Below are 22,115 nucleotides of genomic sequence, written 5' to 3' on the forward strand. Positions count from 1 at the left end.
ACATATAGTTACATTCCTGCTGCCTGTGTGTTGTATCTCACATAAACAGCCCTCTGTGGTCGTAGGAGGGGCCCAACAATTTCCATAGTGCAAGTCATCTCTAGGAGTCTCACATGCCAAATGTACTTATTTTTAATGAAGGTTCTACGTCCAAATGGCGCTTTTCTTTCGTCTGGACAACCCGCATCACCATCCGGTTAAGTGACGGTTAAGGTCATCCGTGGTCATGCTGTGTGCCTTAGTCAGCACCCTCAGCCTGGCCCCCTGTGGTGGGGTGACTCCATTACTCCACCAGGGTACTGCCTTCTGGTGTGCTGTCCTGATCCGCGTGACGGTTCTGCCATAAAACACTCCCCCAGCACTATGCTCTGCGTGCGTGTGTGTTGTGTGTCAGAGAGAGACAGACTGCTGTTTGGTGCTCATACATAATTGATTATGTGACATGGTCTGCTGCGTGGCCTAATGAGCTCACCAAGCCCTGACCCTCAGCAGAGTACGAGAGAGAGAGACAGGAGAGAGAACAAGACACCCCGGGGAAAGGAGTGACACACAGCTTTTCACACCACTGACCGAGCTTCAAAAGACGCTCTTCTGACAGAGCTTGTTTGTTTATTAGACACATTGACAGAGCGTGCCGAAGCTGTTTGTTAGGGGTCATGAGATACGCTGCTCACAAAACTTTAGGGATGTTTGGCTTTTGGGTGAAATGTAACGATTTATTTATTTGTTTGTTTGTTTGTTTATTATATATTTCAAAGTTCATGCTACAGTGAAATTGTCATGAAAGTAGAGTGTTTATGTAGAAGCATGCAATTGTGATTTCCAAACAACTTACTGAAACAAAAGCCAGAAACAGTGGTGGGTAAACCCCAACAAAAAATGTCAATGTCTCAGTAACTTGTCATGTACCCTGAGCATCATTACAGCTTGATAAGTCCTCAGGTCATTGAGGTTCTGGGGTACAGAGTTACGAGCCTCTACACGGCGACTCTGATAGAGGAACAGAGATGAGCTGGTGTGTTCCTGGGAAATTCAGAAAGGCAAAATTTCCATGGGAATTTCATCATGTATTTTAGTTTGATGGCTTTGGTAACGTCTTGCATTGTCTGAAATTTCAGGTAGTTTCTTAGCCATTGGACCTTCCGGAAAATCTTAAAATACAGTTACAGAGACAGTAAGACAATTCAACATAAGCTCATTACATCTGTGTGGACAATTTGACCCAAGTGTGTTTTAGTCCTTGAAAGCCTGACAGGAGTAGTTTTAGATTCTAGATTTGTGTATGTTGTCGGTTATTATGAAACTGCGTATAATTTGCTGACCACTAAGTTTCACTGTGAAACTTCCTACTGTCACTCTATAGCCTGGACCAGAGTGAGCGCTCTGCTAATCTGCTCATTTGTGACACACACACACACACACGAAGACACACACACATGCTCACACAGAAAGGTGCCATGTTGTGCGTGCTTTAATCTCCTCTGACAGGGGAATGGTACGGTCCAGTAATCCCTCTGGCTGTTGCCGTGGTAGCGGTGAGAGGGTTCTCTATGGTGGGTGAGAGTCCAACCCTAAGCAAGTTGAAGAACTGACCGGCTGTCCTGAGCTCTGAAACACACGGCCTAGCTTGGTCTTCTCCTCGCTGTCCCCCAGCTCATAGGCAGAGGGTAGGTGTGTGTGTGTGTGTGTGTGTGTGTGTGTGTGTGTGTGTGTGTGTGTGTGTGTGTGTGTGTGTGTGTGTGCGTGTGTGCCTCAGTGATTCGACTAGCCTGCTGTGACTAGCCTGCTATTAGTGTACACACGCGTGCCGAACGTCTTTCATACAGCAGCTGGAATGATATAAGGCGCCATCACCGTGTCAGTACAAGGGTCGTATTCCGACTGCTAGCCTGGATTACACTTTCATGTCCTCCTTGCTCTGGTCATTACCATGGTTACTTTGGTACCATGGTGACAACTGCTCCCTTCTAAGTGGATGCTCCCTGCCTGGTAGATGTCAGGTTTTGGTAGTACATGCGTGTAGAGAGCGTGCTCTAGTCACGTATGTGAGAAACACGCCTGCCGGGGGAACGTGGCTGATTGGGTAATCAGTCACGGCTTGTTTGAGCGGAGACTGCCGGTCTCGGTGTCAGGATGTCTAGACCTGGCCAGTTTGCGACGTTTGGGGAGTCATGTCTGTGTGTGAGCATGGACAGTTTTAAAGCATCGATATGTAGTTTGGTAAAAATGTAAAATATGTCAAATTTAAAACAAACAGCAGCTGGGCCAATCCATTAAGATGCTTTTAAGAGAAGTGATCCAGTTACCCGTTCGGCAGACCGCGGGGGATTACCGCAATGTGCTTACGGCACACACGGGCCTACCGCGGCAGCCTGACCACCGTTAGCACAGTGGCATAGGTAGTACGGCCCGGATACAGCCCCGGATACAGCCCCGGATACAGCCCCAGGGTTGGCATTAGCACTGTGGCGTGGGCCCTGTGTTGGGAGCAGAGAGGGGCCAGTGCTCTCTTGGCTAGCGTTAGCTGTAGCTGCAGGTATATGTAGCATTTAGCTTCTCAAGTAGCAGCACGTCTTCTGGCTGTTGAACAGCACTTGAGCACAAGCAGTGCTGTAAAATGAGGTATTCTTAGCATAATGATAATAAATAGGATTTACCTGCATTAAGGTTTGAATGCAGCTTTTACTCATGTTGTACACCACTAACCCAGCTGCATGGCTAATGTAAGACCTGAGGCTCTATACATCCACCAGGTTCACTAGATCAACCTAGATAAACTAGATAAACATGCTGCTCATGGTTAAATGGGTTGGTGCACAGGACACTTCTATACAGTAGCTCCTCTGTCACTACGCACTTGTCTATCAGCAACTCTCTGTACCTTCGGTCAGATAAGCACAGGGCGTCTGCACACCAGGTGTCACTTTGGTGGGGGGTCTGACCACAGCAGTGGCGGAGATGATGTGCTGGATGTGACATCACCCCAGCTGCAGGGCTGTGGGAGACTGTGGCTTGCTGTGTGCCGTCACCTCTAACTGCATCTACAACATGGTTCTAATGAATGGGGTTTTTTTATTCTTTTGTTTCCAGAACACGAAACATTGAGCTGGAAAGCACAAGTGCCATTTTAGTGTTGAGTAGCAGAAACATGTCCCACAGTTTTGCCTGTGAACTGGACCTGGAGGCCTTAAAGCTGCCGCCAGCGATGTATTTTAAGAATATGGTGGTAAAAACAAGTCTCGGTCCCATGCTCTGTAATCAACAGATAAGCCCCTCAACACACCTCCTTCCGTAGTAACCAATCAAACATCTGTACATGGAGAGGTTTTCTCCAGTCCTGGTTAATTTTTGTGTGTGTGGGTAGGCTAGCGTGTGTTGCTGTGGGTTTTGGAGAAATGTGTGGATGGAGGGTGTGGGATTAATGAGAGCATGGAGTCTGAATCCACCACCTCCAGAAGGCCCAACGCGACACACTCTACCCCCTTTCCCCTTCAAACGCACGTGAACGCATGCGGGCGGATTCCCGTAGCTGCAGGTTCACAGCGCTTTGCTTGACTGCTTTGTGTGTGACTGGATAGACGTACAGTGCCATGTGCTGAAATCAGGAGAACTGCTATAGAAATAGGTGGGGAACACGCAGGCAAGCGTGATGTTCTGAAACATACTGTTATGTAACCCAGCACAACAAACAGACAGAGAACAAGGGCCATAGAGAGAAACATCAGTTAGAGATATTTTCAAGGATAACCAGGTGATCTAAAATAAGAAAAATAAGAATTCATTTTTAGTTTACAACATAGACTCATGCCAAGCTCCTCGTGTGAAAACTGCTAGCATCTAAAGCTCAGATTTTATAATCAAATATACATATACAGTCCTCAGGGTCTTAGTCCAACACATTTTCTACACTGCCTTTCCTGAAGTGATAAGGATGGATTGGGGGGGGGTGGTGTATGTCCAGGTTTTTTGATGGTGCACATCAGTTCTGCATCTGAATAAGCGCTGTTTATTTATAATTTTTTCATTTTCTGGACTTCATTTTTTGCTTCACTTTTGTTTACATTGGTAGATGAGTATGTCTAGAATAGTTCACATACATACACATACATATGTGTCTAGTCCTTCAGATCAATTGATGGTCAGATTAAAAGGCCTCCCCTAGACAGCTTCTTTAGCAGCTAGCTCTCCAACTGAAAGTATGTTCTGCTAAGGCTAATATGACCACAGGAGCCGCTAATTATGTTAATGGATAAGTTGCTAATGGATATGTTGTGGGGGTTGTTTCAACCAGCTACCAGGTCATAACCTTGAGCATTATGGTGCAATTCCATTTAGAGCATAAGTACACGTAGTCTCTAAGATTAGCTGTGGAAGCTTGACCCTTAACTCTTAGATGATGAGACCCAGAGTTGTATAGTAACGAAGTAGAACTACTTCGCTACTGTACTTAAGTACTAAAATGCTGTATCTGTACTTTACTGGAGTATTATTTTTTTCTCCTACTTCCACTTTTACTTCACTACATATTTTCCATCAGTTTAATACTTTTACTCCGATATATTTTTTACGTGCTGTATAGTTACTCGTTACAATTATAAACATGTTAGCTGGCGCTGTCACCGGGTCAAGCGATCAGGCTGTCTTATGAAAACTGCGCATGCTCCGGTCGCGTCTCGTTAACTCTGCTGCTGCCTTCACTGAACACTTGAGCTTTGTAATCTAGGTTCACTTGACACGCTGTTACTGCGGCAAGGGTCCGCGCGGCAAAAATGACGCAATCGCGGTGGCTCCGCCCATGCGCGTTAACCACGCACGCAGTTGCGTCGCGAGGTCGTGCACCTCTCGATTTTTGTCCGTGTGAAGTTACAAGGTGGAATTCATGCACTTGTACGGCACTTTGAAGGTCCATTTTCAGTATTTTCCAGCACCTTCAGCTTCATTTACATATTTATACAAATACACATATATTCGAAATTAATTATTAAATAATTCGCTTTTTATCTCATTAAAAGAGATGGTACCGTGTTTGGTAACAGCAGAAGAGCGCAGTAAGCACTAGTTAGGTTAGATATCTTAGCTAACTAACCTAATTATGTTCATGGCGTGCTGCAGAATTCACTTAACATTAGCTGGCAATAAAGGCGACGTGCTGACTAATCATGTGCCCATTTTATAGTGTAGTGTTTTTATAGGGTAAGGGCATTTATTGGGGGTAAACACAGGGCAGTAAGCTCACCATTAGAATCCGACGGACGGATTTTACGTCCAAAATACACCTCGTTTTTTCAGCTAAATTATGGCGAATTTGTACTTTTGCGTCAAACCTACAACGTAGCGGGACATAGGTTATCTGTTTTTTGTGTACGAAGTGTTAACCCCAGTCTTTTAAGTACATACAGAACACTTGTATTTGTGATCTTTGACATCTTTGATTTGTAAGTGATATATAAAAACAATTGATAATCAAACTTTGATGGCTTTCTTTAATTAATTCAAAGCACAATACTTGTACTTTTTACTTTCAGTACTTGAGTAATAAATTTTAGACTAAACTACTTGCAATACTCAAGTACAAAAAATGCTGAATACTTCTGTACTTCTACTTAAGTAAAGTTTTTAAAGAACACTTCAACTTCTACTCAAGTAAATGTTTTGATAGAGTACTTGTACTTTTACTCAAGTATGGGTCTCGAATACTTTATACAACACTGATGAGACCAGTGTCATCAGGTCCCCTATATTGTGTACTGAATGCTAGTGCTAATTACTAATGGCAGGGTTCTGACCTCTTGGCCTTTAGAAATAGATTGCTGCGACATGTTGTCACGTAATTTGTTTAATAGTTATTTTTTAATAGTCATTATTTGCGTTCTTGGTGGTCCTGGAACTAGAACACTAAGTGCTTTTGGAGTTGGAACCAAAGCAAATCCAGAATCATCGTTCGTAAATATTAGAAAGAATTCTTGTTCAATATCCAGAAAAAAATTGTAATGTATTCTTTTGTTTTGGGTAATAAATCATGGTGCTGAACTGCTAACTTGATTAGTATTTTAAAGCTAAGTGGCAAAAATAAAAAAAATTCATTTTAATGATTTGTCATAATTTAGTCTCAAATTGTCTTAGCATGACATGGGACATTTTTTTTTGCCTTGATAAGTCCTGCCATATCCATCATGAAAAACTGGGCCGCTGTCAACACCGCGCTGTCAACTTTTTTGTACTGCTTTTAAAAATCTGTGTTTAAAATCCCTGCCAGGTTGGGTATCCAGGAGTTAATGAGGCCCTCGTTAAAGGGGAGGAGTCTGGAGAGGAGGAGGAGTCTAGAGCACAACTGACGCCCAAGCAAGACACAAGCTCCGCCCACCAGGAACCACAGCCGCAAGACGATCGACTCCAATTTCTGGTGAGAGATCTACATGTTAGTGAGCAAGATTTAGATGCCATCTGAAAATCATAACACTGGACTGCTAGGGGAAGCTATTGGAAAAGAAATTACTAAGTGTTGTTGTGATGCCCAACAGACAGGACGGAGTAGACTGACCCTTAGCAAAAAGTAGTATACTTAAAGTTCATTTTATTAAGTATACTTCAGTATAAGTATAGCAAGTATACTACAGACCATATACTTTAAGTGTACAAGAAAGTATACCAATTTAATACTTTTTCAGACTAAATTGGAACATTTCTAGTTAATAAAAGTATACTTTAAAGTTCATTTTAAGTTTTCAAAAGTACACTTTATAGTATAAAACTAGTATACTCATCTATATGCTATCTATGTACTTGGTACAGTATATCCTTCTCGTATACCACAAGTATACCACAAGCACTTATCAATATACTGCCATTGTACTAGTTATATACTTCGAGTCTGTTTTTATTGTATACTTTAAGTATACTGTTATTTCACTAGTTTACTTTAAGTTTGCTTGGCATATTACTTGTAGCTTACTATTTATGTACTTGAAATATACTCCTTAAAGTATTCTTAAAGTTTACTGTATATACACAAGAATGTGATGCATTTACAAAATCACAAGACAGAATATTGAAAACAAGTTCGATATATATTTTCAAACATTTCACACATTTCAAAAACAAATACATATAAAATAAAGTCCTTCCTTACTGGAGAAAATGAAAGGAAAAGGTGCATATTTGCATGTAAAAAAATATAAACATAATGGTCTCTCCAAGATCAAGTCCTTGTTTGTAAAACGTGGTAATGTGACGCTGGGGTGCGATATAAGGACGAGGCACGGAGTCCTATCTTGCGGTACAAACAGCACTTTATTTAACACATGAAAAGCGAATGCAGCGCATGTGAAACACTTATACATGTAAACATGATCGACTCTGACAAAGACGAGCACCGGACACTGCACGAACGCACATTAAATAGACAAACCACATAAGCCCCAAGTGATCACGAGACGAGCCACAGGTGAGACCAATTAACACACTCAGACACAACCACACCCACGAAGATCCACAGACGACTAAACGTAGACAACATAAACACACGTCGAAAGGGGAGGGGTCAGGGGCTGTAGCGTGACAGGTAAAGCAAAACTTGTGCATATGCTTGTAAAAATGTTAACATAAACATAACATTTTAAACTCCAGCATTACACTATTAATATATGAATTAAAAGTTAAGCATGAGTCAATGACTTGACCTTATTATGCACTTGGAGCAAGATATAGTAAGTATTAGTACTTTGTGGCAAAAGTATACTAAAGTATACGTATTAATGTACTTAGTCTTAGACTTCTGTTTATACTTTTCAGTATGAGCCAAGTATACTTCACTATACTATTCTTAAGTATCTAAAATATAGTTTATTAAAAGTCATCTTCAAGTATACTCAGTTTTAGTAAAAAATAAGTATACTCATAGTACACTTGAATAAACTTCTTTTTGCTAAGGGGAACTACTAAACACATCAGACAGGACAGAGTAGGCTGAACCACTAAACACATCAGACAGGACGGAGTAGGCTGAACTATTAAACACATCAGACAGGACGGAGTAGGCTGAACTACTAAACACATCAGACAGGACGGAGTAGGCTGAACTACTAAACACATCAGACAGGACGGAGTAGGCTGAACTACTAAACACATCAGACAGGATGCAGTAGGCTGAACTACTAAACACATCAGACAGGACGGAGTAGGCTGAACTACTAAACACATCAGACAGGACGGAGTAGGCTGAACTACTAAACACATCAGACAGGATGCAGTAGGCTGAACTACTAAACACATCAGACAGGATGCAGTAGGCTGAACTACTAAACACATCAGACAGGACGGAGTAGGCTGAACTACTAAACACATCAGACAGGACGGAGTAGGCTGAACTACTAAACACATCAGACAGGACGCAGTAGGCTGAACTACTAAACACATCAGACAGGACGGAGTAGGCTGAACTACTAAACACATCAGACAGGACGGAGTAGGCTGAACTACTAAACACATCAGACAGGATGCAGTAGGCTGAACTACTAAACACATCAGACAAGACGGAGTAGGCTGAACTACTAAACACATCAGACAGGACGGAGTAGGCTGAACTACTAAACACATCAGACAGGATGGAGTAGGCTGAACTACTAAACACATCAGACAGGACGGAGTAGGCTGAACTACTAAACACATCAGACAGGACGCAGTAGGCTGAACTACTAAACTGTGGGCTTTTTTTTCTTGTAGGAAGGTGAGCTGAGCAAGAAGAGAAAAGAATGTGAAGAGTTGGAGCACGAGGCGACGAAGAGACAGAAGCGATGTCTGGATCTGGTGAGTCCAGCTCTGTGTTCCACTTAACATTTCAGCACTTGTTCTCTCAACATGAGGAACAATGACAAATGAATGAGAATGTTGCTCAACACAAAGATAACAGAAAATATACACCCAATGAGAAGAAGAAACAACAAAACTGATAATTATTAATTATTATTTATTATTATTTGTTTTAGTTGATCACTTTAAGCTGTCCTTTCAAAAAAGTGGCTAACAAGTCAAAACACTGGGCACGCCTGATTTGGGCTGAACAATAACGTCTACGCTATGATGTACTGCTCTGACACCAGGCTGTGTTAAACACTGGAGACATTACACTTGGCCTGGATGTTCCATTAGTTCTCCCCACTGAAAGGTGGTATATTTGTTTTTGTCAGTTGCACTCAGTAAAAAGGCCCATATTGTTGTGGTGTTAGAAGCAGGTGGCTTGGGCTGCACAGCTTGGAGGCATTATGGCCTTTTTGTACTTTCCTCAAAAATGCACAAGCAAGTCATACAGTCAGATTAAAATAAGTGTGTGTGTGTGTGTGTGTGTGTGTGTGTGTGTGTGTGTGTGTGTGTGTGTGTGTGTGTGTGTGTGTGCGCACGCGCAGGAGAGCCAGCTTGAAGATGCATGCTGCAAAAATGAGCGGCTAACAGAAGAAGCTGAACTCCTCAAGAGGAAGGTTCAGCTGCTCGACCAGGTCAGCCTGTGTGTGTGTGTGTGTGTGTGTGTGTGTGTGTGTGTGTGTGTGTGTGTGTGTGTGTGTGTGTGTGTGTGTGTGTGTGTGTGTGTGTGTGCGCGCGCACGCCTACCAGCTGATGTCCCACCAGTTTTGTAGCACCAACGAATTCTTCTCTGACCTTCTGTCTTTTCGTCCATCCCTCCATCCATCCCTCTCTTCCCCCATGTATCCCTCTCTCCCTCCATCCCTCTCTCCAGTCTACGGTAGAGAATGAAGAGCTGAGAGAGGAGCTCGCAGCAGTGACTGCTCGACACACTTCTGTTCTCGAGGAGAACCAGAGACTTCGTGCCAAACTGGAGAACCTAGAGCAGGTCCTGAAGGTAGACCAGCTCAACCAATCAGAACACAGCTGTGCTACTCCTCTTACTCTGTGTGTCAACCTTCACGCAGCCATTAAAGCTTGCCTCTTTAATTATGTGTGTGTGTGTGTGTGTGTGTGTGTGTGTGTGTGTGTGTGTGTGTGTGTGTGTTACAGCATATGCGAGAGGTAGCAGAGCGCAGGCAGCATCTGCAGCTGGATCATGAGCAGGCGTTGGCCGTCCTCAAGTTCAAACAGGATGAGATCAGACGGCTCCAGCGGGTCAGACACAACACACACATCTACACACCTATACACACTACACAACACCACACACTCATCTACACACCTATACACACTACACAACACCACACACACATCTACACACCTATACACACTACACAACACCACACACACATCTACACACCTATACACACTACACAACACCACACACTCATCTACACACCTATACACACTACACAACACCACACACACATCTACACACCTATACACACTACACAATACCACACACATCTACACACCTATACACACTACACAACACAACACACTCATCTACACACCTATACACACCACACAACACACACACCTATACACACTACACAACAACACACACACATCTACACACCTATACACACAACACACACACCTATACACACCACAACACACATACATCTACACACCTATACACACTACACAACACCACACACACATCTATACACCTATACACACCACACACACATCTACACATCTATACACACTACACAACACCACACACACATCTACACACCTATACACACTACACATCACCACGCACACATCTACACATCTATACACACTACACAACACCACACACTCATCTACACACCTATACACACTACACAACACCACACACACATCTACACATCTATACACACTACACAACACCACACACTCATCTACACACCTATACACACTACACAACACACCACACACACATCTACACACCTATACACACTACACAACACCACACACACACATCTACACACCACACCACACACACATCTACACACCTATACACACTACACTACACACACATCTACACATCTATACACACTACACAACACACCACACACTCATCTACACATCTATACACACTACACAACACACCACACACATCTACACATCTATACACACTACACAACACACCACACACATCTACACATCTATACACACTACACCACACACCCCCCACCAGCCCATGTAGAGGATCCTCCTGTGTGAGCCGTCTCTCATATCTCCATCTTCACACCTTTCTCCTTCGCTGGTCTGCTCCGCCCTCCCCAGGCTCAGCTGTTTGCCAAGAGGGAACATGAAGGGGTGGTGCACGCGCTGGAGGTGAGAACCCCACCCGTCTTCCTCCTCACCTTCTCCTCCGCCTTTCCCACGGGCTGCTTATAACACACGTCCACTTCCACATCTCCATGATTAGTTGTTTAGTGTGTGTGTGTGTGTGTGTGTGTGTGTGTGTGTGTGTCTTCCTCTTTCCTCTATGTGTGTGGCAGTCTGCCTCGTCTTTACTGCGCATTGTCTATTCATTATTAACCACTCTGTGTCTGTTCCATAATGCATCTAATCCCGGTTGCCCCCACAGTCCCAGCAGACGGGGCAGCAGGTTGTGAATATTTCATGTGCTGCTCTCTCCCTCCACCCTGCCCTGCGTCTGCCGGGGAGACGAACCACTCTTCTGCAGCTAACGCAGCTCGGGGGCCCTGTGCTTATCGTGTGTGTGTGTGTGTGTGTGTGTGTGTGTGTGTTGTTTCAAAGCAGTCGTGGAATGTTTAGTCAGTTCTTCAAATGATGTGTTTACCATGCTCACCTGTTAAGATGAACATGTGTGTGAAGTATGTCTGCCACGTGCATATGTGGTGTGTGGTGTGAGTGGCATGTTGAGTTGTCTAAATGATGTTTGTGTCATCTGTAGGATTTGATCCAGCTTGTGTTACTACGGGAGCTGGTAAACATACTCCATCATTTTGTCTCTCTCTCCATCTGTTTTCCTCATCCTGTCTCGCTCTCTCTTTTTTCTCTGCTTCACTCGCTCTAAAGCGCTCCAGTGAGCTGCGTGTGCGTCCCCTGCAGAGGGCGCTGTCTCCCTGTAGATTCACACACAGCTTCTTCCTGCATGACCAGTGAACTGGGGCACCTTTAGGCCGGTCCTTTAGGGACAGATGCTGGACTGGTTTAGAGAACGGACCTGGACTGAAGTTCAGCAGGTCCTCTACAAAACCTGGAGCTGGAGTTCATGAGTGGATTGCTGGACTGCAGTGCCTACTAACCATAAGTCTTTCTCCCTATGGTTGACCACTTAATAAGCATGTGTGTGTATTCTGAAGCTTTCTCTCTCCTCTCTCTCTCTCTCTCTCTCTCTCTCTCTCTCTCTCTCTCTCTCTCTCTCTCTCTCTCTCTCTCTCTCTCTCTCTCTCTCTCTCTCTCTCTCTCTCTCTCTCTGTGTGCGCTGAGCAGAACACGTTGGACTGCATGCAGGTACTGACTGTAGAGTCTTTGCAGTGTTGTTGCGTTACACACTCATCCCTGACTCATACACTTCGCTCTACACACCAGCCCCAGCTTCCGCTTACATAAATATCCGGTGTGTGTGTGTGTGTGTGTGTGCATGCGCACAAGCATGTGTTTGTGCACATTTATGCATGCGTGTGTTCCCTCTACACAGTGTTCAGTGTTCCGTGTACATGCAGTAAAGGTGTTAGTCTCACCACCTTTTACACTGTGGTTAAAAGTGACCTACGATTTACTCTGATGTCACATCTGATGTGATGTCTTAGGCCATATGCACCTAGGTGATATTTTACAGCAAAAGTGTGCATGCGTACACGAGTGCGTGTGAGAGAGAAAGAGTGTGTGTGTGTGTGTGTGTGTGTGTGTGTGTGTGTGTGTGTGTGTGTGTGTGTGTGTGTGTGTGTGTGTGTGTTTGCTCAGCGTCTGCCAGGAAGCTGAACCACAGGGCCGGAAGTGAAACTGGCCGTAGTTTCTCTGAGCCTCACTCAGACGCGCTCTCACTCAGAGCCTGCACTCAGCAGAACTGACACTCACACACACACACACACCACACTCACACACACTCCTCACCTCCCGTGTGTTAGTACGCCCCCCATGGTTGACATGGCCCAGCAGGTATCCAAGTGAGGAGTTGTGCTCATTTCCAGAGGATTAATATAAGTCATCTGAATTTCCAAAACCAAACTAAAGGGCAAAACTGTGTGTGTGTGTGTGTATGTGCGCATGTGTGTGTATGTGCGCATGTGTGTGTATGTGCGCATGTGTGTGTGTGTGTGTATACGTGACACAAAGTGCAGCAGCATTTGCCCTGAATGTGGCTTCAGTATCACACTGCTATCACTAGGGAAAGGTGCCCTTGCTCATATTTATGTGTGTGTGTGTGTGTGTGTGTGTGTGTGTGTGTGTGTGTGTGTGTGTGTGTGTGTGTGTGTGTGTGCGTGCGTGCGCAGGCAAAGGTGCGCGATCTGGAGGAGAAGTGTCGTACTCAGAGTGAGCAGTTCAGTCTGCTCTCTCAGGAGCTGGAGAAGTTTCGCCAGCAGGCCTCCAAGATGGACCTGTCCTCCCCGGGGCTGCTGTGTGCCGGTCTCGCCCAGCTCCCCAACGGCCTCGTCCTGCCCGGAGACACCGGTAACCAGCCTGCCCCACACACACACCCAGCCTCACCTTCCCACGTAGGAGGCCCACCGCGGCGGCAGGCTTATCTTCCTCTGTAATGAGGATGACGAGCAGAATCTCCCTCCTGTGTGACCATCCAGCTAGTGCTCGTTCAATTGCTGACCTTAAAGCGCGACCTTGTGACCTTAATGCGCGACCTTGTGGAAACTCCTGTGTCCTGCGGCTTGCTCTGCCTGTACTCACACCTGCTGCTCTGAGTTAGGTAGTGTGAGAGAGAAGCACCTGTCCACACCTGCTGAACGGAGCCCATCCCCCATTCTCTCCAACCAAAATCCTCCTCTCCTCCCTCTGCCCCGCCCCCCTGCCCCCTGTCGACTTCCACCCCAACCCCCCCCCCCCCCCCTCCCCTCCAGGCACTAGTGCCTCATGGGACGACATCGCCTTCTGGAGTCTGGAGGGGAACGAGGCCCTCTGTGATGTCAGCGAGCAGGGTATTCTGGGCTGCTGGTTTTGTTTTTTATTACGCTTTTTTCCGTTTTTATTATGTTTTTTATACATTGCTTTTTAGCCAGTGCTCACGGCCCTGCCATGGTGACACCGTACCGGTGCTGACTGCAGGGTCGTGATCACTGTCCACCGGTCCGCTGGTCTGGTGCATCACGTACCGGTGGGTTTTGTGGGCTGTGATTGGCTGGATGGTTGCCAAGGTCCCGCAGCATCCAGCACCGAAGCATTTCTGTGGTTTACTCACGCTGCCTGACCTTGTGCTTTAGTGGTGTCTCCTCTTCAGATCCTCCATCCGCATGTGTATGTGTGTATGTGTGTATGTGTGTATGTGTGTATGTGTGTATGTGTGTATGTGCGTATGTGCGTATGTGTGTATGTGCGTATGTGCGTATGTGCGTATGTGCGTCTGCTTCCACACTGGCTGATCCTTTTATACGCTTCATCTTGTCTAATGCTTCCCCAACAATTCCTGTTCTATTATTCTGACCTGGGATCAGAGTTCCGGCTTTCTAATTTAATGAATGCAGTCATATGGATAGTAGGGAGCTGTCCCTGTATCAGCTGGATTGACACGATCTTACTGACCTGACTGACCTGGCCTGGACTTGCTTATGCTGAGCACTCATAGTACAGGGAGATCAGCTGCAGTTTAAGACTTCTCTGTCAAGATTGTTCTCAGTCATGTGACTTATCTATCCGAAAACACACACATACAGTTGGTGTGAATAATGGTGGCAAGTCAATGACTTAAATGTGCTCTGTGCACCTCTACAAACCTTTGTCGCTCTTACTGCAATAATTGATTATTGAATATAGATTTCGGTGCACTTCAGTGCGTCTTTAGATCAGATTGTAGGGTACCACAGAATTTCATCATTACTGCATCAGCATCCATCTTTGGCTGCCTGGCCGATCTCACCTTCCACAGCTCATACTTTTTGTTGCTGGTGGTCTTCAGTGTCAGTGTTTGTTATTCTGCTCAGAGGCATGTGAGTCTGTCCCTGCTGTCCTGTGGCTTATGTGTGGTCTAACCATCATATTCTCTTTTTCTTTTCCTTTATTCTGTGTTCCACTTCTCTCTCACTCTCTTTCTCCCCTTCTCTTTCCTCCGGGGGAGGATCAGATGTGGCCGCCACTCTTGATGTGGGCTCCGCCCCCCGGGCATCCGGCCTATCGCGGCCCAAGCGCTCCCCGTCCTCCAAGCGCCGTGCTCTTCCCGGCCTCAGTCCGAGGTCGGGCTCCTCCTCCTCCAGCGCCTCGCCGTCCAAGTCTGACTCCGCCCACCTCTCCCCAAAATCGGCGGCGGGGTCACGGCCGGTCAGCCCCCGCAAGGCCAGCCCCACGCACGAGGTGAGGCGGCCGTCATCACAGGCATGGCAATATTGGTGCAAGTTGGTTCTTTACCCTGATCTGAGGTCAGTTTTGTGCTGTGTCATTCAACACTTAGTACTGGGATTCAGGAGATGCTGGTCATAGATGAGATAATGCTAAGCATTGGGAAGACTGTAGTATGTGATTATCCTCACAACGTCTACTCCCAGGATCTGGGAGTATATCCTCCTTCTGTCAGGCCATGTTATTACTGCAGGTCTGTCAGGGGTCTCAATTATACAGAGGTGCAGTCAAACACAGACTGTGCTTCAGAAAGGGTGTTTTAAGTCACCTCACATTCCCTGGTATTCACTTTCAATCAATCAATCAAAGTTTATTTGTATAGCGCTATTCACAAAGCAGCTTTACAGGATTTAAAAGGTTAACAATACTATGGGTCCAGAACCCTAATGAGCAAGCCAAAGGCGACAGTGGCGAGGAAAAACTCCCTATGTGTGTGTGTGTATGTGTGTGTCAGGTGGACACAGCCAGTGAAGTAGAAGAGCTGGACGTCGATGTGTCTCCGGCTCCGTTCTCAGCCAGTCGTGGAGCTGCTAAACTCCAGGTGTTCATCGCCCGTTACAGGTAGGCGTCTGCCTGCAGGCCTGAGGTCAGTGGGCACCGGCCATCTGGGTCTGTGGAGTCTCCATGTGCTGCAGGCCTTCATCATCCACTTCAGCCTGGACATTCACACCTGCAGTCCATTACACCTGTGTGGCCTAAACCTTCTGTTGTTGCACAGCTACAACCCTTATGATGGGCCTAATGACAATCCAGAGGTGGAGCTGCCCCTCACAGCTGGAGAATATATCTATGTCTATGGGGATATGGATGACGATGGCTTCTATGAAGGTGATCTCACTGGTCATGCATGTGTAACTGGCCATTGTTTATGCATATGGGTATAATGGGACATTATTGTGTATATCTGCATATAATGTGTTTGTGCCTGCTGTCTCTGCGGTGCCCCCTACAGGTGAACTGATGGACGGTCGTCGAGGCCTGGTCCCGTCCAACTTCGTGGAGCGCGTCTCGGACGACGACGTCATGAGTCTGCACCTGAACGACGCCGGCGACCTTTCCCACGGCTCCTTCCAGGAGAGCAGCTTCTACAGCGGCAGCGAGAGGCTCCACCAGCACCACCACCTGCGCTTCGCCCACTGCGCCCCCGACAGGAGGGAGGCCTCCGCCCCCGACGACGCCAAGGCCTGCTCCGCCCCCGACGACGCCAAGGCCGGCTCCGCCCCCCTCTCCAACGGCCTGGACCCAGACCCGGAGGAGGACGCGTCTCCTTACCCGCGCAAGCTCGCGCTGATCAGGCAGTTGGCCCGGAGCGTCATCGTGGGCTGGGAGCCTCCGCCGGGTCTGGGCAGCGCCGCCTGCAGCTACAACGTGTACGTGGAGCAGGAGCTGCGGCTGACGGTGCCCCCGGGCGGCCCCACCAAGGCGGTGCTGGAGCGGCTGGACGTGGCCCACCGGACGTACCGCGTGGCCGTGCAGAGCCTGACGGAGCGCGGGGCCTCCGACCGCCGCCGCTGCACCCTGCTGGTGGGCCGGGGAGCCGGCCCGGCGCCGGCCCAGCTGCGGGTGGAGCTCGTGACGCCGACCTCCGCCCACCTGAGCTGGACGCCTGCCGACAGCAGCTACGCCCACGTCATCTTGCTGGACGGCGAAGAGCGCGAGACCACGCCCGCCGGACGCTGCTCCGCCAGCCTGAGCGGCTTGGCGCCCAGCCGACGCTACAGCGTGGAGGTGGAGGCACGAGCGCCCGGCACGGCCCGGGACACGCGGGAGCGGAGAAGCACCATCAGCACCTTCACCACTCTCGCTGCAGGTGGGGCACCGCTGAGGGGTCAGGGGGAGGAGTCAGTGGTGACGGTCATTAGACAAACAATGCTAATGAGGCTAGCAATTAAAAAGTAACAAAGGCTAAATTTAAAGTTAGACTCTAGTTTAAGCATTTTGTCCAGCTAAAACCTGTCAGAGACTGAAGTCAAAACAGAGAGAGACAGAGAGCAAGATTTTATTTTTTTAATCACATACTATAATTAGTGTGTTCTTTTAAAAACAGAACAGGGTAAGGCAATATCATAAAAGAAAGTTGGTGCTGAGTTTGAATTTAGTCGATATTACTTACATTGGAAGTAACATCAATAGTACTTTTTTATGCTAATATAGGCCCTGAAATTCAAGATTTAAGTGTTTTGTGTGTGCGTGTGCGTGTGTGTGTGTGTGTGTGTGTGTGTGTGTGTGTGTGTGTGTGTGTGTACATGCTTCACAGTGTACTGGGTTTGGGATAGTAGTCACTGTATGGTTGCAAGGAGCATTATGAATGTCTGCCAGTTACATATTACATTGCAATGTGGCATTTTAGGGAGCTCTTCAAGTTCTCAGACATAATTCCAAAATGGTGGAATAGGGCTTGTTTGGTTTTATTGAAAAACTGGATATTGTAGCATATTGTAGGATATTTCCAGTGATCTGTCAGTGTGTCGATGAGTGTGCAGTGAGCATTCTGATTGGCTGCAGGTGTTCTGGTGAGGTTTCAGTGGGTGAGCACTTGAAGCTCGGCATTCATCTAATCCAAAATATAACATGACGCAATACCTTTGCCTGCATTTAGCAGATGGAAATATCTATTATTTAATACTTTTCATTGTAATTCATGGTGAAAATACTGATCTTCTTTCAACAATCTACATTCTTGACCTGATCCTTGACCCCTGCACTCTTGACCCCACCCACCCCACCCACCCACTCACTCAGGTCCCCCTGATGCACCTCTGGATGTGCAGCTGGAACAGGGACCGTCTCCGGGGGTCGTGCAGATTAGCTGGCTGCCTGTAACCATCGACGCCTCCGGGACGTCCAACGGTGTCCGCGTCACTGGTTATACCATTTACGCTGACAAGAAGAAGGTGATTATTTTTTCCAGCGTCTAATGTAATGGAAATCAAAAGGCAGAATTAAGCAAAAGGTGTGTGATTCTGTATTGGTACTGTGTTTATAATGCCTGGGGGCTGTGGTCCTTCAGTTTGATGTAGTCAGACTTAAAGAAGTCTGTGCAGCCATATTTTCAAAATTTTCCCCTTGGGTCTTTTTTTTCTCTTTTCTCTTACCCCTCTCTTCTTTTGTCCAGGTGTTGGAGGTGTCCTCCCCGACGGCGGGCAGTGTTCTGATCGGCCCGTCTCAGATCCAGGCTCTTCAGACGGCACGTGAGATCACCGTGCGCACCATGTCTCCCCACGGCGAGTCAGCTGACTCTGTGCCTGTTGACGTGCCCTCCAGGATGCCCGTCGTCATGGCTGGTGCCTCTGTGCCCGCCCACACCGCTGCATCCACCACGGAGCCTGTTGTGTGTGCCGCCCCTTCCTTCGCTGCCAAAATGCCCACAATGCCACTCGGCTCCGTGCCAGACGCACAGCGGCCCGTCCCCTTAGGGGGAGCCGACACGCCCACGTCTGCCACCAATGACGCCCCCCGCCCTGCTGCCTCTTATGCGGAAGCATGGGCGAACCCTGCCTTGGCCACAGCCCTGCCAGTCGCTACCGTGGCACAGGAGGCACGGCCACTTCCTGTTGCCAGTGCCATCCCGTCGGTGAGTGTGAAGTACAGGAAGTAAAATAAACTCTATTAATTGAGCGTAATTTCCGATAAGTCTTACTTATCGCGCTGCACGCTTACGGGTGCTAATCTTTACTCATGCGTGAGACATGTTGGTGATCCAAGCCCACTGGGAACAATTAGATATCATGATTCGCTAGTACCACAGATAATAACATTTACCATTCAAAGCCAAAGAACCTTGGAATGTTTGTTTCAACCGTGATTGCGTAATAAAAGTGAGCATATTCCAAAACACTGTAGAAATCTACATCTAGCTATACCTGCGTAGTGATAGCAACGACAAAGCCGCATCTTAGACATCTACTGTAACAGACAACAGCATAATTTCCTTTTGATAAAGTGGACTCTTTTAGCTATAACATTAGCTAGCTAGTAGCTATATAAGGTAAATTAGACAGCTAGCTACCTAGATGCGGCAGCCAGAAAACCTGAAATTAGTAAAACGTCTATTGTGTAAAAGTTTAGGATGCAGCTTCGCCATACCTATGACTAGCTAGATGTAGATCAATGCAGTGTTTTCATTATCTAGGTAGCTAGCTACATCTGAATTCCTAGAAACTTACACAATAAATTTTCGAATTTTGTTTGTTTTGGACATTAGTACTTAAGCTCTGACAGTGAAGTCGATATTTGGAATGCTGATTTTTATTGCACAGTTACAGTTGACACAAACATTTAATGTTTCTTTGGCTTTGGAACTAATTAATGTCTAATAGTTAATGTCTCACGCATGTTTAAGATTGGCGGCCTTAAGCGTGCAGCGTCTGCTGTAATCGTGTCTGTGGTTCATGTTGTGTTGTCACAAGGCCATTGCTTGCGTTTTGTGCTTTAGTAGTGCTGCTGTAAGGTAGAGAATACTAGCTGTCAGGGATGCCACACACATTTTTAACACACTAACTTGATCTAGATAACCAGATAGTTGATCTACATAACCAGGTTTGAGCTGGAATTGAATCCTGAAGGAATATCGATCTGCAGGAGGAGCTTGGGCAGCGTGCTTTTCATTAATGTATTCAGATTTTTCACTTTTATTAGTGCATTTGCTTCTATAGAAGTTGACCCCAGCCCCGTTCCTGAAGTTGGATCCTCCTGCAGAGTTCCAATTCCCCTGCAGCATCACAACTCTATCTAAACTGCAAGGCCATGTAGTTGTGTGGTTGGTGTAGTGTGGAGTGTAGCTGCCTCTCCTTTGAGGGTCTGTGCTTCAGTCTCCTGTCCAGACAAGTGCACCATGCTACACTCAGGCAAGAGTCTGAACTCTACATCTGCATAACTGAAGATGCAAGTCACTGATAATAGCATCTGCGTAAAAGAGCAGCTCTCCAGGCCACAGGTCTAAAGTTTGAGCTTTTAGTAGAACCTTTTCTTGTGCTCTTTTGACCACCATTCCTTGTTTCTGAGCCTGTTACACCTTGAATTTATTAAGCCCACTTTTCCACCTGGCCTCTGTGTCAACAGGTGGTTGTGCCCATAGTTGTGCCCACCCCAGTGCCAGTTCCGGTGCCCGGTGTTTCCACGGCAGCTACTGTTCTAACAGCGCCCACCGTGCAGACCTCCAGGGCACCGGAATCCAGCGGCGGGACGGACCGTTTCGGCACCGTCCGGCCTGCAGCCAACCTCTGTGACTTCCTGGAGGACCCCTGTGCCAAGCTCCACACACCACCACCCACTCCCTACATGCCCACGGTCACTGGCCTGGGGCCGGGGCTACCCAGCACGACTGGGACACACACCCTGGGGTCACCCAACCCCTCACCGGAGTCAGAGACAGAAGAAGAGAGGGATAACCCCCGGCTGGTCTCCATTGAGGAATTCCTGCGGCCTGAGCCTCAGCCCAAAATAAAGGTCAGTCGTCTGCTGGACAGGGCAGACAGTAGTATGCTAATGGAGTGAGTTACATGATAATGTAGAATAGCACAGCCTACTATGGGCATAATAGGCAGGGTGGTTTCCTTTTGAGTTTAGAATATAGTCAACTATGTCTTAGTAAACTTGACATCGCCAATATTAAAAATATACATGAAACGACAAGAATTCAGTTGACTGCACATGTAGAGGTGTCCAATTAACTTAACTGTTAAGTGGGAGAGCGGTTGTGCCAATGAGAGCATGAGTGACTGGGCAAGTCCCACTGGCACTATAGTCAGGATTAATGTTAACCACCTACTTGATTTCGTCTGTGGTTATCACACACCATACGCTAGTCAATAGCTAGCAAACAGAAAAAATAAGAAAACAAAAAATGTGTCACTTGGCAGCTAGATAAATTCTGTCTGCAAGTACATGTAGTGAATAAACGTCAGGCATGAAAACGTTAGCTAGCTTATAAGAATGAAATGAAACTGATGGAGTGACATAAACATGTAACAAAAGTTAAATTAAATGTATAGCAGTATTCACAGTTGCCCCTCATTTCCTTTAGCACATGTAGTAAACAGCGGCAGTAGTACAGCTCAGCGCCATTCCTGAGTCTGGTGGTGTTCTCTGTCTGGTGGGGTGGTGTGCAGGTGTACGCAGGCGGTCTCCTGGACCCTCCTCCTGACTACCACGCCGACAGCAGCCGCTCAGACCTTTCTGACATCCTGGAGGAAGAGGAAGAAGATCTCTACTCCGAGTCCACCGCCGACGGGACGCCCAGAAAGTCCAGACCAGGGCCAGCAGGCGAGGTTAGAGGGCATATACCAACTCACACACATGCTCACACTCTCTTTCTCACACACACACACACACACACACACACACACACACACACACACACACACACACACACACACACACAAAGCTAACAACAAACTATGAAAGAAGTGAAGTGGGTTTCTCTCTTGATTTGAGTGCTGCACTTTCTGCTGACGTTTTTTCACTGTATCATAGGATTATCATAGTCTAATCATAGTCTTATACAGTTATCAGGATTATCATAGGCTCGTCTTCTCTGTGCTTATTCTTTTCTTCCACTTTAATTTTTTCTGTTCTCTTTTTCTGTTTGACCTTCCAAAATGTCCGCTTACCCAATGTGGCTGCGTGCGTGCGTGTGCGTGTGCGCCTACACAATTTGTAACTCATCTCTAATGTTACTGCCAGTCCAC

At 46.7% G+C, this 22,115-nt stretch overlaps 1 protein-coding gene across 1 annotated transcript in view; it reads left to right on the forward strand.

Moving 5' to 3' along the window:
* The window catches only part of tspoap1 (TSPO associated protein 1), an 81,275-nt gene that overhangs the window by 44,357 nt on the left and 14,803 nt on the right, over positions 1 to 22,115 (forward strand). Inside the window, 17 exon segments of the mRNA XM_077011697.1 lie at positions 6,257 to 6,403; positions 8,722 to 8,805; positions 9,402 to 9,491; positions 9,731 to 9,853; positions 10,009 to 10,113; positions 11,176 to 11,226; positions 11,813 to 11,845; positions 13,359 to 13,536; positions 13,938 to 14,015; positions 15,155 to 15,381; positions 15,881 to 15,987; positions 16,145 to 16,254; positions 16,379 to 17,236; positions 18,169 to 18,320; positions 18,542 to 19,000; positions 20,488 to 20,874; positions 21,537 to 21,695. Coding sequence (XP_076867812.1) covers positions 6,257 to 6,403; positions 8,722 to 8,805; positions 9,402 to 9,491; positions 9,731 to 9,853; positions 10,009 to 10,113; positions 11,176 to 11,226; positions 11,813 to 11,845; positions 13,359 to 13,536; positions 13,938 to 14,015; positions 15,155 to 15,381; positions 15,881 to 15,987; positions 16,145 to 16,254; positions 16,379 to 17,236; positions 18,169 to 18,320; positions 18,542 to 19,000; positions 20,488 to 20,874; positions 21,537 to 21,695 — 3,348 coding nt within the window.

This window comes from Brachyhypopomus gauderio, chromosome 7 (assembly GCF_052324685.1).
Source record: "Brachyhypopomus gauderio isolate BG-103 chromosome 7, BGAUD_0.2, whole genome shotgun sequence".
Lineage (NCBI taxonomy): Eukaryota > Metazoa > Chordata > Actinopteri > Gymnotiformes > Hypopomidae > Brachyhypopomus > Brachyhypopomus gauderio.